Source organism: Falco cherrug, chromosome 1, assembly GCF_023634085.1.
Source record: "Falco cherrug isolate bFalChe1 chromosome 1, bFalChe1.pri, whole genome shotgun sequence".
NCBI classification, from domain to species: domain Eukaryota; kingdom Metazoa; phylum Chordata; class Aves; order Falconiformes; family Falconidae; genus Falco; species Falco cherrug.
In genome coordinates this window covers 68,433,449-68,447,802 of record NC_073697.1, presented here as the reverse complement: position 1 = coordinate 68,447,802, position 14,354 = coordinate 68,433,449, and the positions used below count along the sequence as shown (strand labels likewise).

At 37.7% G+C, this 14,354-nt stretch overlaps 1 protein-coding gene across 1 annotated transcript in view; it reads right to left on the bottom strand.

Moving 5' to 3' along the window:
- The window catches only part of COL25A1 (collagen type XXV alpha 1 chain), a 309,093-nt gene that overhangs the window by 105,590 nt on the left and 189,149 nt on the right, over positions 1 to 14,354 (bottom strand). The window contains exon 5 of the mRNA XM_055700917.1: positions 6,839 to 6,856. Coding sequence (XP_055556892.1) covers positions 6,839 to 6,856 — 18 coding nt within the window. The remainder of the gene's footprint in view (positions 1 to 6,838; positions 6,857 to 14,354) is intronic.

The window sequence follows — 14,354 nt, the reverse complement described above, 5'->3', positions numbered from 1 at the left end:
AAAAATCCTGACAAGAAGGGTGGGAACAGACCAGTAAAAAAACATCTTGGAAGCAGAGCACAATATCCAGTGCTACAAGAATTTTTCTTGTCGATGCCTTGAACTTACTCTCCTCAGCCTTTTATGTGTGGTGCTTCCTTAGTCTTGGTACAACTGATACTCCAGCACAATTTGTACCTAAATTTTCAGTTCTGTGGTCTCTTCTTCACAAAGCAAAGAAACCTCTTATTTTCACTAATGCCATCTGCTTAGCTGAAAAAGCATTTAATATTCACAGCTATCCTGCTTTACACATGTATGAAAGTCTATCAGGGGTAACTGAAGTGTTTCATATTTTAGAAGTGCTTATTGTTGTTGTTAGTTCCTTTTAACAAAATTAACTTCTACTTTATTACATACAAAGCTGAGAAAGCAACATACTTTAAGACAATTAAATACATTAACTCCTTCTGGAAAGATGTATTTCTTGCATCTTTTGTGTCATAAACATTTATGTACACATCAGACAGTTAACAAGTTTTGAGCATGATTTCTCCTCCTAAATTCTCTGATGTGGTTCGGTTTGGCAATTAACATAAAATGAAAAGCCATGATGATGGCATTTGCGTTCACAAGTCAATATGGGCTAAGACTGCACAATTTCAATAGTGTTCAGGAATTCTACTACAGCTTTAGAAAGGAAGGAAAATGGTAAGCAAATGGTGAAGCTCTGCCTGCTAAATCATATGAAACTTAGTACAAGCTTGTTTGTTTACGTGTTGACCACAGTTAAGATTTATTTATGATCTCAAAATTGATAGTAAATTGTTATTAGCAGCAATGGGATCAAGTATTTGGCCTCATTATACATTTTTTTGTATATCCTTTTTTATAAGGTTATCTAAAAAAAAATACCTTTTACATACCATGTTTGGCTGTCTTCCTATGCCTACCTGGCTATTAGATGAGACTAATTATTTTTTAAAAGACACATTAATCTATTTCTACTGCTGTTTACGAGCCCAGACTCCTAGGCTAAATCTAAATTTATTTTCATTTACACAGGCATAACTAATTAGTTTGGACTTGATGACAGTAGTTGAGAGGAGATGTAGAGCATGCATATGAAAACTTCAAAACTAAAACCAAAATGTTTTAAACTCATTTAGGAAGATTTTTTTTCAAAAGAAAAACCCTGTTATTTATTCTCTTTCGGTACTTGTCCTTCTTTACCAAAGCTAACAAAATGTTAATTCCCCTTTGAAAACAGATTTCCTCCCTAATTTATAGCACCTGCCTTGACATGACATCAAGGTTCTGTATTCAACACTCACTGACATCGCTAATACCGAGGGCAGAACATGGGCAATGCAGTATCTCTTTCCCCTGTTTACATGTTAGCGAAGACACTTCAGAAGAAACAAAAAACTGAACCCAAAACTTTGGATGCAAAATTATATTTGGCTCCCTTTAAATGAAAGATCACAGTAACAGAGTGTATCCCTCCATGAATTTACCCACCTTCTTAGTCATATTCTGATTTCTGTATAGGTAATCACAGTTTTACATAAGGAATTAAAAAGAAACTAAAAGGCCTAAAATTTATTGAAAGAATTTCATAACCTTCCCTGAAATAATGGCCTGATGGCATCCTGAAAAAGGTGTGGATGCAAACACAAATATATAAAACAAAGATAACCACCCCATATTTGCCTAGGAAACAAACATTTCAGTGACTGTACCTGTTTGGTGTTAACTTACCAATTAAAGTTTGACAGCAAAATCTGACCTGCAACTCCTAGCTCAAAAGCAGAGTAGCATTTGCATATTCAAACTGAGTCATACAATCCTTCAGCAGGATCAAAGTTTACAAAAGAGCTTAGGCTGTCAGCTGCTAGAAGCAGCAACACCACACAAGATCATTCTCTAGGGTATGAACAGCTGATGGCCTGAGTACAACCACTGGGCTCCTCTCAGGAGCAGCAACTTTACTGCACTGTGTATCTCAAGCTGATGAACTATTTCTCCAGCCTTATGCAGATTCTGTCCTTCGTAAGCGTACTTCTTGCCTCCTTCCCCCATTCTCCACACAAGCAGAGAAACTCAAGGTGTTCCTAAAGGCAAACTGCTGAGAACAAGAAACATGGAGCTTACACCTCAGTTTATGGTAATCAGAACAAAAGAAGCATGTCCAGCTTTAAGGGTCTGACAGGTAGAGATCACTTTGCAACATTAGTCAATAGGACATATTATGTACCTTGCCCATAGCTTAAAAAGCCATCAAAACACATCCATGATAACTTGACTTGGTCAACGCCCAGTACTGAATGGCATCTGCTAACCAAGAGGAATATTTAACAGGTCTTGGAATGAAGGTGACTATACAAACTACCAAAACTGAAAGGGAAACTCAACAGGACATTAAATACATTTTGTTTACACAAGTCCCTTCCCATCCTTCCTGCTGTCAGATACTCAACTCTTCCCTAAGGTCTAGGATTCCCCCTACCATCACAGTGTTCTCTAGGAAGTGACAAACAAACCTCCTACATACACTGCTGTCATCCCAAACACCACAAAACTATGGCCTAGGTCCTGCTGGCTATTTTTCTCAATCCTTGACAAACTAAAAGTTAAAATGGTTCCCACCAGCTCTATTGACAGCACAAGCCAGTAATAGCCTGTCCAACCATGAATCAGAATCTCTGCCATCAGAAATTAAAAATATTCCAGTCACATACTCTGAAGCTTGACAGTGAAAAAGACACACGCATATATTTGTCACCAGAATTGCTATGGTTACCCTCATCATGCACACAACACTGGAAAATTTCGGACTGAAATAACATCTCTTCCACAGACATCCCACATACAGGAAAACAAGAATCTCATGAAAACAAATATCAATCATCAGTATTTTTGTCCATTTCTAATGCAGATTTGAATGGCTGCCAAAGAGAAGGGAGAAGCATCTGTGGGGCTGCTGTATCTCAAAGTCCCACACAAAGAGTGGTCGTGTATGCTGACATAAGAGAGAAAGTATGTTGCACTAGAGATAGGCCAGGGAGAGGATATTGCCATGAAGAATAAAATACTTGGCTGACTGAGACAAAGTCACACTGAAACACCACCCCTGACCCACATTTGCAGTTGTTAATAGTTTTAGTTCAGCAGGATTTTGTAAAGGCTCATTTTGCCTTCCTTCACTGTAATACTAAATGCACTGTTTTCTAATATTTATAGGAACTTTACTTCTAAACAACAAAGTTAAAAATAACAAGCCTTCTCTCTTTACCCAGATAGTACGTTCCTTATGGAATTAACTTTAGATTAGAAGCTAAAGTCTGCTCTTTGACAAACATGAATACTTCCATTATTTTAAACAGGACATGTATGCACAGTATAGATTTATTGGGGAAATAACCCTTTCTGGTACAAGCTAACCTAAACATATATTTACATTCTGAATAAGAAAAAGTAGGTATTCTTTGGAGTGAGTCAAAAGCCGGAATTTAAGTTTCAACAAAAATATTAAAAAAAATATTACTTGCTCTTCTACAAAGAAACTCTGTTTACACAGTGTTTGAAACAGCTTTCTTTCTAACAGAAAACCAAACTCATTTGAAGGCACTTTATTTTTTTAAAGGTTATGCTAGAAATTCCTTAGCTATTGATTATAGTCTTTACCTTTCAGAGATACAATAGAACCATGAGCTTTTCTGAAAAAAAAACCCCACGTTTGTGAGATGTAATAAATCTTTTTACTTAAAACAGGAAAATATGAAGCAAAATTATGTTTTGCAGTGTATTTTTGATGAAAAGAAGCAGTAAAAATTCCAAGATAAAAAGATAGGAGGTGTTACTGATATGTTATGAATTTATATTTGCACACAGTGATTATGTACGCGTTGGGTGAATTTGGCGTGCACTTTTTGAAAATGGTAACAAAGAAGAGTAGGTGCTAATAATTAACACTGAGTGTACAAAGGATTAGAATTTGTCTTTGATCTTAGTGTGGACTTACTGGCTATGACAACAAAAACTTCCTAAATGCTTCGTTTGTCAGCATAGCAATGCTGGTCTTTGAAGACAGGAAGCCTTTACTTACTAACCAAACCCACCAATACTTTTCATTTTGGATTTCTCATGGTCACAGTTAAGACCAGGGAAATTACTGACAATCACGGGTGGCTGAAATTTCTGCAGTTTTTTAATGAGAAACTGAGGGAGTTTAACTTATTTTAGCTGTATGTGAACAGATTCTGTTTTCTATTGATACTTTTAAAATGATCTTTAAAAATCTCAAGATTTTCAACCACAGCTTTCAACATTTTTAAAATGCTGTCTCATGAAGTTACCTGGATCTGGGTTCCAGTTTAAGAGGAAAGATCTAAATGTACAGCGTACATGTAGTTCCCTAAGACACACAGGTGTTAACATAGGCTAGAAAGCAATTCAGCAGAATGGTTATTTGATTTAGTAGCCGCTTATAAGCAGAATCAGGAATTAAGAAGCATGAATGTGTGCAACTAGTATCATGTGAGAGGTTCCCTAGGTACCCAAGACAGCTGCCCATGACTGACAGATGCAACAGTGGTCCAACACAAGCTCCAGGCGTTGTACATACAACAGCCAGAGGCTAGGCTGGAGACCCTGGATCATCTCATGCAACAAAAAAAGCCTGTGTGCAGGCAATGTAATTGAGCCCTGATGGTTTACAATGAGCTGAAGAGGTCTGTAGGTACACTGAGTATTGACTCAATCTTCACTAACTGCAAGAAGTCCTTAGACACTTCACATGTCAACACCTACACACAAGCTTCTAGGTTTAGGCATCTTAACCTAAGGCCAATTCCTGCTCTGTCTCAAGCTGTTATGATGTGAAGCTGAATCCTACTCTGACTGTGTTGCTGTTATGACTTCCTCACCAGTGCCCTTGCAAGAATTATTCTTGGACTCAATCAACCAGTCAGATTGTCTGGGTACATACATATACCCCTGCCTCAATAAGAGCATCATGAGCTGAAAAGGGGGAAAAGGCAGTATTAGGAAAGTCTTGCCCAGAACAAATTAGGAAAGTGTTGCCCAGAACAATGGCACTGCCACAGAGATGAGCATTTCCACTGAGAGGAACTACTGAAGTTAGAATATAAGAATACTCATCCAAAGTCCTGTGGGTCCTAGTAGCTTGTACATGCCTTCGGCATAAATGTTCAGGGCACAGAGGTTAATACAATTTGGGGAGGCGGGGTGGGTGGATTATTAGAGGGTTTTTCCTATGGTTTGCACCCACTTCTCTTACAATCATGGCAGGATTTCTCTGCCTTTCTGCCCCTGCAATAGCACTGATTGCTGCCATATCCACCGTGGTTCTTTGCCTACAGCTACCTCAGGGCATTCCACGTAAAGATATGAGCTCTAAAGACTGAGAAGCTGTTTACAAGAATTAATCAAGAGACGCTCTCCAAGCAACTGAAATGTGGGAGGTGGGGGTCCAAGCCCAGAGGGAAGAGACATGGGTGGCAGCACAAGTCAACATCAACTAGAGGGCAGCTCACAGGCTCAAGTAACAGCCTCAGGCCCTCAGCAGAGCTTGTTCAGAGCAGGAGTGCCACACACAATTACAAGCTCTCTCTTCATCGACCCCCAGCAGCACAGAGGCTGAAGACACCTCTTTGTGTAAGACACACATCAAAAGCCTACTGTGAAATATAAGTGCTATGGGGGGGTGGTCATTTCCAATATCATACAGGCTACTTGCATAATACTATTAAATAGAGCCTGGCAGTGCAAGGATACTAGGTAATCAAACTGAGTAGGATGAGGGTTTATAACTAATTGTTTTTCAACAGAAAAGGCTGATCAGAGACAGTAAAAAAAAAAAAAAAAAGTCTGAGGAAAATGCTTGCTTCCTGTAAAGAAAATCTTAACTTAAAAAAATTATCTGTCAATAAGGTTGTGAAGTTTTGACTTTCAATTATGATTCTGCAATATAAAACACCCTTCACAGAAATCCTGCTTCAGGCAACTCATGCTAAAATGGTCCCACAGACCAGAATTTGCTTCCCGTAATGCATCTTGAGTATGCAAAAAGGTAGAGTTTTGAAGCTGATTTTCCTAAGTTTGGTTTTGGTATTGGCTTCCCCCCCATTTCCTTGCTTTTCCACATTTCTATACTGCTCTTTAAGTCAAACAATCTACATTTAACTTTTGCTATACCTAATCTTTCCTTTCTGCTGGTCTATTTCTACCTTGGAACTTAAGTTAGGTCCCTGGATTTCCACATCTTCAATTACAGCTCACCAAAGTGACTATTCTTAAACAGTAGTTCTACTATTAGTAATTCTACTATACTTAAGTAGTTCTTATTATCTTACTACCTTATGTAGTTCTACTATTACATAAACCAGAACTAATTCAAAGCAGTGTATATAATTAATATAGCTAGCATTGAAATATTTAAAATAACTGAGAGCTGCCTGGATTATAGCAACATTATTAGCATGTGATTAATAAGCAGTTGAAGTATGACATTTGCTACACATTTGCTAAGTTATTTTATCTTGCTTTAAAGTTAAATGGCAAAGTTTCAAGCCATAGTTAGGAGATTTGCTTTATTCAGTATTATGTTGTCAACCCCACCATCTGGTCAAACAGCTGAGGGAACTCAGACAACCATATGGGGGGGCTGATGTTTCTCTCTTGGAAAATACTTGCCTCACTGAATTATGCAATGCTTACCAGTTTCTAGCTTATTACACTAGATTAAAAACCCCATCAAAATACTTTGTAGATAACCTGAGTTTGGTGGGCCTTGTCTTTAACTTTAAACTATGTAAGACAATAAGATGGCACTTACTTGAGGACCAGGCTGACCCTGAAAAACAAGAAAAAGATAATGTTATGGAAAGTTATGACAAGAATTAACTCCTTAAATAGTAGCAAGAAGTTACAGTACTCTCTAACAACAAATTGAAGTCAGATTCTGGACTCTTAAGTGTATATTGAATTTGAATGTTTTAATTCAAATTGATGAACTTTCTTGCAATTCACTTATTGCAGAAATAAATTACAATAACACATCATTGAACCTGCATTTGAGAAACTTCATACTTCAGGTAGAATAATTTAGAAGTTACAGAAAGACCCAATTCAATCACTCTCAAATTAGAAAAAATCTACAGATACTGAGCTGATTTAGAAGTAGGCATTGGGTGCTTTTCCTGTATTTTGGCTCACCCCTAAGTTTCAAGGAAGTGCTCATTATTGCCTGTTGAACAATTAAAGTCTAAAAGCTGGGGAAAGGCATTGCTGGGCAAACAATAGTCTTTTTGCCATTGCTGCCAGCACCAGAGTTTTAACCAAGCGTAAACCAATATTTAAACCATCAAGTCAGCAGTAGATGAACTTTTATCAGCTACCCAAGAGTTAGCTGATATATTTCCTCCCCCTTATTTATCAGCATCATCCTTGGACCACTCCTGGCAAACGGAGAGGGTCTCTCTGCACAGTGAGGAGTTTGATGTATCTCTAGCTGCTGCAAGCCCTTACAGAGCAGACTTCCCATCGCTACGGTCCCTAGCCCAGGAAAGTCAGTGCAAGCCTTCAGATGTTCCAGTCCACTCATTACAAATTATTTGCATGAAGCAGAATTATATTACAAAATGGTATAGTAGCTGTGACTATGAACTACAACGACCCAGACAATCAGCTCACACTGTAAGAAAGAGACAAATATTTCTATACTTCTCCCTATAAAGAGAGAATTTCTGAAACTCCTAGGGCTACCTTAGCTTCTGAACTGAAACTACATAACCTTTTGTTGAAACTGACTATTGAGACTTCTTATGAGTCTTACAAAACCCTCTTCACTTTAGCTACAAGGTACTACTACAAAGAGCTGAAACTTTTGTGTCTGAACAGCAGGAAACTGTTTACTGTGAGGGTAATCAAGCACTGATCTGGGTTGCCCAGGGAGAGTGTGGAGTCTCCATCCTTGGAGATATTCAAAAGCCGTCTGGACGTGTTCCTGGGCAACCTGCTCTAGATGGCTCTGCTTGAGCAGAGAGGTTAGACCAGAGGACCTCTAGAGATCCCTTCCAACTGTAGATGTTCTGTGATTCTTTGTGACTTTGAAGGGTGGAAGCATTTCAAAAGGGAACTGCTATCTTCAAGAAAAGCAGCTGAAGAAAAATGCTTTTTTTACCAATTAAAAAGATTTTTTTTTGTGCTAAATTAAAACCCAGAAAAAGATATTTTAATTCACATGCAAATTTTCAAAGATTTTTTTTAAACAAATATAAGAAATATTAGACATAAGGTTACAGAGGAATCATGGTGAGATAAAGAATTACTGTGGCTATCTAATCCTTACACTGAAGGCAGCCTAAAGCATTTCTTGTTGTAGGTGCTGCAGTTTTGTATTAGTTCCTTACAACAACTCTGCACTATAGAGGTTTTCAGACACACACACACACACAAACAAGAACAAACAAACAAACAAAAAACTGGCTGAAGTTTGCCAGTTCTAATATGAAGTAAAGTTTTTGAATTGGTCAGTTCTATGCAGTTACACATCACACTAGGTTAATGAATACAACTGGACTCCTCAGCACTCAGACTTTACCACAATCTGCTCATCACAGCAGTTTTTGAGCTATTACATGCTATACCTTATGCTAAAATTATCAGAAATTGCTTACTGATGCAGTATTGGGCAGCCTGTACAATTAATTTGTATAAATTAACTAAACTGAGACCTATGCATGCAAACTTTTATATACAAACTCACAATTTGTTTGTCTCGCAAGTATATCCAAAGTTGCAGTACATTTTGACCAAATGTCTCCAAGATATATATGTTAAAAAGCACTTCAATGAAAGTAAATTACCAAGCGTTTCAACAAAATGTTGATTCAAAGCAGTAGAAAGCACATAAATAGAATACATAAATAAAACAAAATTCTTTGAAAACTGACACTTTTCCCCTCAACCAAACTTAGACGTGTAGGCTACTAAGTGTCCACATGGTACATGCTATAAATACATATATAAGGGACGTACACACATAACACAAACATATCCTGAATTGAATGTCAGGGATGGAATCATGCTCCCATGAAAGTACTTTCTACTCTCAGTCTTAACAGCATTACTGGTTTACCTTTTTCTCTTTTTGTGCATTTTTAATTACTTTTTTATCACGTCTGCCATACAGAGGGAGGAAACCTGGAAACAGAACTATGAGATAATGGGGAATATAGTAGTTGTGTTACTCTTAGTTTATATATGCTGTCACTATTGCAACCATCCTGCATTTAACCGTAAATGCAGATGCTGAATACAAAAGTACTCATAGCAGGATTTTTTATCCTCTTGGCTTCTTGAACACAGAAGGAACTTTGTATTAGTGAAGGTAATTATTTTCTGGTTTTGTCTGTTGTTCCCAATCCTTCAGTAGTTTTATATGCTTTTAGATATTCCTTGCCCTACTGGCTACTACAGTTAACAGTATAATTTTCCCTCTCACTAATGATCTAGTAAGTGACACTAACCAGAGGATGCAGCAAGCACTGTAATAGGGAACTCATCAGCTTTGCTTACAAAGGTACAGGTAGAGAGAGGCATCACCATACTGACCTTTTTATTGTAAAGGGTCATTGTCACACAACTATTCAAAGCGTCGGAGATGAAAAAGAGGTTGTTCATTTTGCCTTTTCTCATTTTTCTATGTTGTGAAAGGATCAGGAATAAAGCTGTGAGTTACTTTGGTGTTCATTAAAAAACCCTCTAACACAAATACAGTCTGATATTATAACTCATTTGAGCAAGCTCAATCTCAATTAATATTCTTGTGTGCCCAAAAGGGCTCCAGGATTGCTGACATCATTCTGGCTCATTGCTGCATAAATTATTCCCAATGCATGTTACTCGTGGATTAAAATATTTTGGCTGGAAGTATTTCTCTACAGTTTAGATAACAATCAGAGTGAAAACTCTTCAAGGCTGAAAAGTCAGCATTACTCCGAGTTTTTTTCTAATGAACACCTCTTCATTCAGACATGTTATGTACTTGAAAATTGATTCACTGGTTGTAGCTTCAACTGACTGCTGCTCTTTGCATGCATGTGCAGATCAGTCCCAACACCAATAACTGATCAGGTGTATTTTAGTGGATGCTACTTTGAACTTCTGGTTCATTGTTCACGTACTTGACTATCTACTACTGATTTCTGCTTTTTAAAAATTTATTTATTTTTAAATCTGCCTTACTACAGGGGGTATAGCTGCCTAATCTGTCAAGGTTTCAGCAAAATTTTCAGGACAGTTTTCCATTATATATTCCTATACATTACCAACTTAATACATTCTTTTGCAGGGAAAAAAGGGGTTAAGTTTGGCAACCTATTCTAATTACCATGATGGAAGGTCTTCTGTGGTTGATAGTTAATCCCTTCCTAGCAATTTAACCTAATATTAGCTGCTGATATGTAAACGATATCAAAAGAAAAAGAAAATATATATGGTGTAGCCAGGTCTAGCTGAAGCCAACAGGTAAGCGATCGATCTGCTAAAAGAGGAGATTAAAGAAAAAGCCTATTGATTGGAGGCTGCAATCATTGCAGAAAAGTCACTTAACCGTAGAAAGAGACCTCAAGGAGCACAGGAAAAAGTCTTAAGAGAAGAAAATGGAAGCTGACACTGCAAGTTAACAGGTTGAGCTTGCAAAGGAAACGGGGCTTATAGCAAGCGAAAGGACAGAAAGGAAAAGATGTATTCAGGGTATTGAAGAAAAGGGCTGTCTTGGAAAAGAAAAAGAGAGGGGGAGTGAAAACAATAGCATGAGAAAGTGAAGAAACTGGATTTTCACATCTTTTGCTTGATTTTAACCTTTAAAGAGCTGGAACATCAAACTTCCAGGCTCATACATCCAAATACATAAATGTACAAATATATACATAAACAGAAATATATTTAAAAATACTTTGTATAAAAAAAGTTATTTCTAACTTAATTCAAGTAGCATCTCCCTGAAGAATATCTGGGATAGCATACAAATGCATTTAAAATGAGACATGGGGCTGTTCAGATCTCATCAGCCAACAAAATCCAGATGGAGAAATTAAAACACAAAAATGAAAAACCTGTGGAAAAAGGAAGCCAGCAAGAGTCACAGATAAGTGGTCAGAAATAATATTCTGCTGTTTGAAAGGCAACACCAAACTACCCTTGTGGAGTGTTCTTTGGACAGAGTGCCCAAGTAAGAACATCTATCTTCCCATCTAATCCAGACAGAAAATGATAAGGAAACAGGAGCAGCATGGCTGACCTCCATTTACTTCTGTAGACACAAAAGACTGAAGTGGCTTTTCAGCAGTTCATAAAAAGTCTATGCTATTGAGGTTGAAATAAGTTATGCTGAAGGAAGCTAATATGTGATTAACATACATTTCATCCAGAATAATTACAAAAGTGAAGAGGGACTATGTGCAAGACCTAAATTACACTGGTTTTGAACAAATCACCTACCAGCTTTCCATCCATACCAATCGGACCCTGGGATAATCAAAAGTCAAAACAAAATGGAACAGTTAAATCAAAGGAACACTGAAGATGAGGGAAAATATACAGACTTGGGGAATACTGTGGGCTTTGGAAGATGAGTAACTTTATGTCAGCAGTTAAATGCAATACCTTAAAGATATTTTGAGAATGAAACACAGAAGAGAAACAACAAAAGAAGCAGACCTAAGAGAGAATTAATAAAAACAGAATGGTGGGAAGTAACCAGGCAGTAGCTGGTGTTTAACAAAAGACAGGACCAACGTGCAATGAAGGAATTGTTAGTTTGGCAAATCACAGTGGCACAGCATAACCAAACATATGAAATAATGCATCTGGTTTGTGTATTTTTCTTTAAATAACTGAGAAAACAGAATAGTTAGCCTATTTACTGAACCTTTTTTTTACATGGTTTCAGGATGAAAAGAGCAAACATTTAAAATCTCATAACTGATCTGTATTTAAATTAACATTAATAATGATGGTTAATAAGAAACTTCAGCTCATGCAGTTCATTGAGGTACTAACGATTTCTGCCAATACTTTAGTCAAGAAGTCCTGTGCCTTATCCTGCTTTTTTTTATTATTATTATTCCTTGGGAAACATGGAATTATCTTCACTGATACTTTACAATTCACTTATTTCTTTCAGAGTCCAGAGGCTGATTCCAGTTATATGGGTGCAACTTCTAGGAAGGATTTACCGTGAATGTAAGCTGTTGTAACTCAGTAAATGCTTCTGTATCGAGTGCAGATTTAAGTGATCACAGAAGAGGGCTAGAGAAAGTTGGATTAATTCTAAATGTTCTGTTTAATTGCTATGCCTTCTGACAAATGAAGAGTGAAGTTACCTTTCACTGACAATGGAGTAAGAGTGGGCAGAGAACTTGTTTCTACCATTAAATTCCTCTTTTAGGCTGAAACTGTGAGCTTTCAGGTCTTGTCCCATGCAAAAGGGACACTAGTTTACACCTGCTGGAGAGAAGCTTTCTCTTAAATGCTGGCACTACAGTCAGACATTCCCCCTGGAGCTTCACAGGCACCTCTCAAGACTGCCCTCCCTAAGCACACGGCTCCTTAGAACTGATAGCTCACACTGCTTGATTTGGATCTCTGTTGTTGAGAAGAGAACATATATTTGCTGGTTTTATGTTGACCCATTTTTATCTTTGCTGGTTTTTGCTTCCTTTTTGAGCACTACTTTGGCTTGTGAGAAGAATTTGAAGTGTAATAGCTTAGTCTAAATCAGGTTGACAGGGGTTCTACTGACCCCTTCACCCAGGAGTGCATATTCCTACCTTCTAGACTATTGCTAATAGGTACTATAGCCACATGAATAAGTCACTTCAACCAGCTAGGAAGAAAAAAATAAAACCACTATAAAAAAGTGATGCCTTATCAGTCTAATGCATTCCCTAGCAATCTGTCCTCTCCCAGCCTGGATCATGGACTCTGCCAAGAATTCCAGACATACTCGGTAGGAAAGAGAACATCAGTTGGATGTACATACTGTGAAATTCATTATTTGGGGTATGTTACTGGCTTTCTAAGAAGACTGTGCACTAATGTACTTGTCAGATCCAATAACAAGTTACTGTGCCTGGGAAGCCCTACAGGAATAAACCCCCTTACCTCTCTTTCCCTCCAGCACTTACTGTGATGTCCTGTCACATCATGAGTAGATGACATACTGAGTGTAAAGTGGGTCACCAGCATCTTAGTTATCTGCATGGCCACTACCTTTTTTATGTGCTGATGTCCTGGGAAAGCTTGTGACTGTTGGGATAACCTACAATATCCTTCAAATGTTATCTCTGTACACTTCTTCACTGGTATCCAACAAAGCAAACAACACTTCACAGTGCATTAACAAGCCAGCTTTTATTATTATGCTTCCTCAGTGCCTCTTGATCCCACACATACAGCACTTACTAATTTTCTCATAGTTATTTAGCAATTTTCTAAATATGGTACTATACACCCCAAAAACCAAAGCATGCCTGCAAGTTATTGGCTTTCCCAGATTTTTCTAGCACTGTACTACAGGATATTTATCTAGTAATATTTACACACACAGTCTGTTGCAGGTGCAAAAATGGAGGCTGAGCTGAAGCCTGGCTATGAATACATATACTTCTAGAAAGCAAACTACAGATATTACCAGTTAAAACACTCAAAAGTAAGGTCATGGTAAGTATCTAAGGTTCCCCAGAGGCCTGTGTGGGCCAGCAGCTAAACTGAACTGTTTGGTCTGCTGCAAGCTTAGCCCAAAATATTTAATTATTGTTATGATGAATGAATACAGAAAAGAATTATGCAAGTATTTGTAGAAGGAAAATTCATCATGGGGTCAAACTGTTGGCTTAGAGGGACCAGCCCAAAGCTCTTGCAGCTGTAGCAATGCTTGCATTTTGTGTAGAAGCACTTTTTGCTGGGAACGTTTCTTTATCATAGGGAAAAAATACAATTTGTACTCCCTTACAGTGATAGGTATTTTAACTACTGCTAAATTTTTGCCTACTCTCTACCCATGCTACATAGCTACTGCACTTGAACTAAAGGACTATGTGTAGCATCTTGAACAGTCTCAGTAAAGAAGAATCAGAAATTCCCAGTAGTCTGAAGAGAAGCTCCTGCACACAATGGGAAATAACAGGTATTTTCCCTATGATTCCATTCCTATCAAGAGTATTTGGTCTGAAGTCTGGGAAAGGCTTCTGGGATTTGCTTTTTATAATAAGGAAATTTGCTTGAGACATACTGCCCTACAGGAGAAAAAAAATACCCCTGAAGATAAGAGGTCACTACTGTGA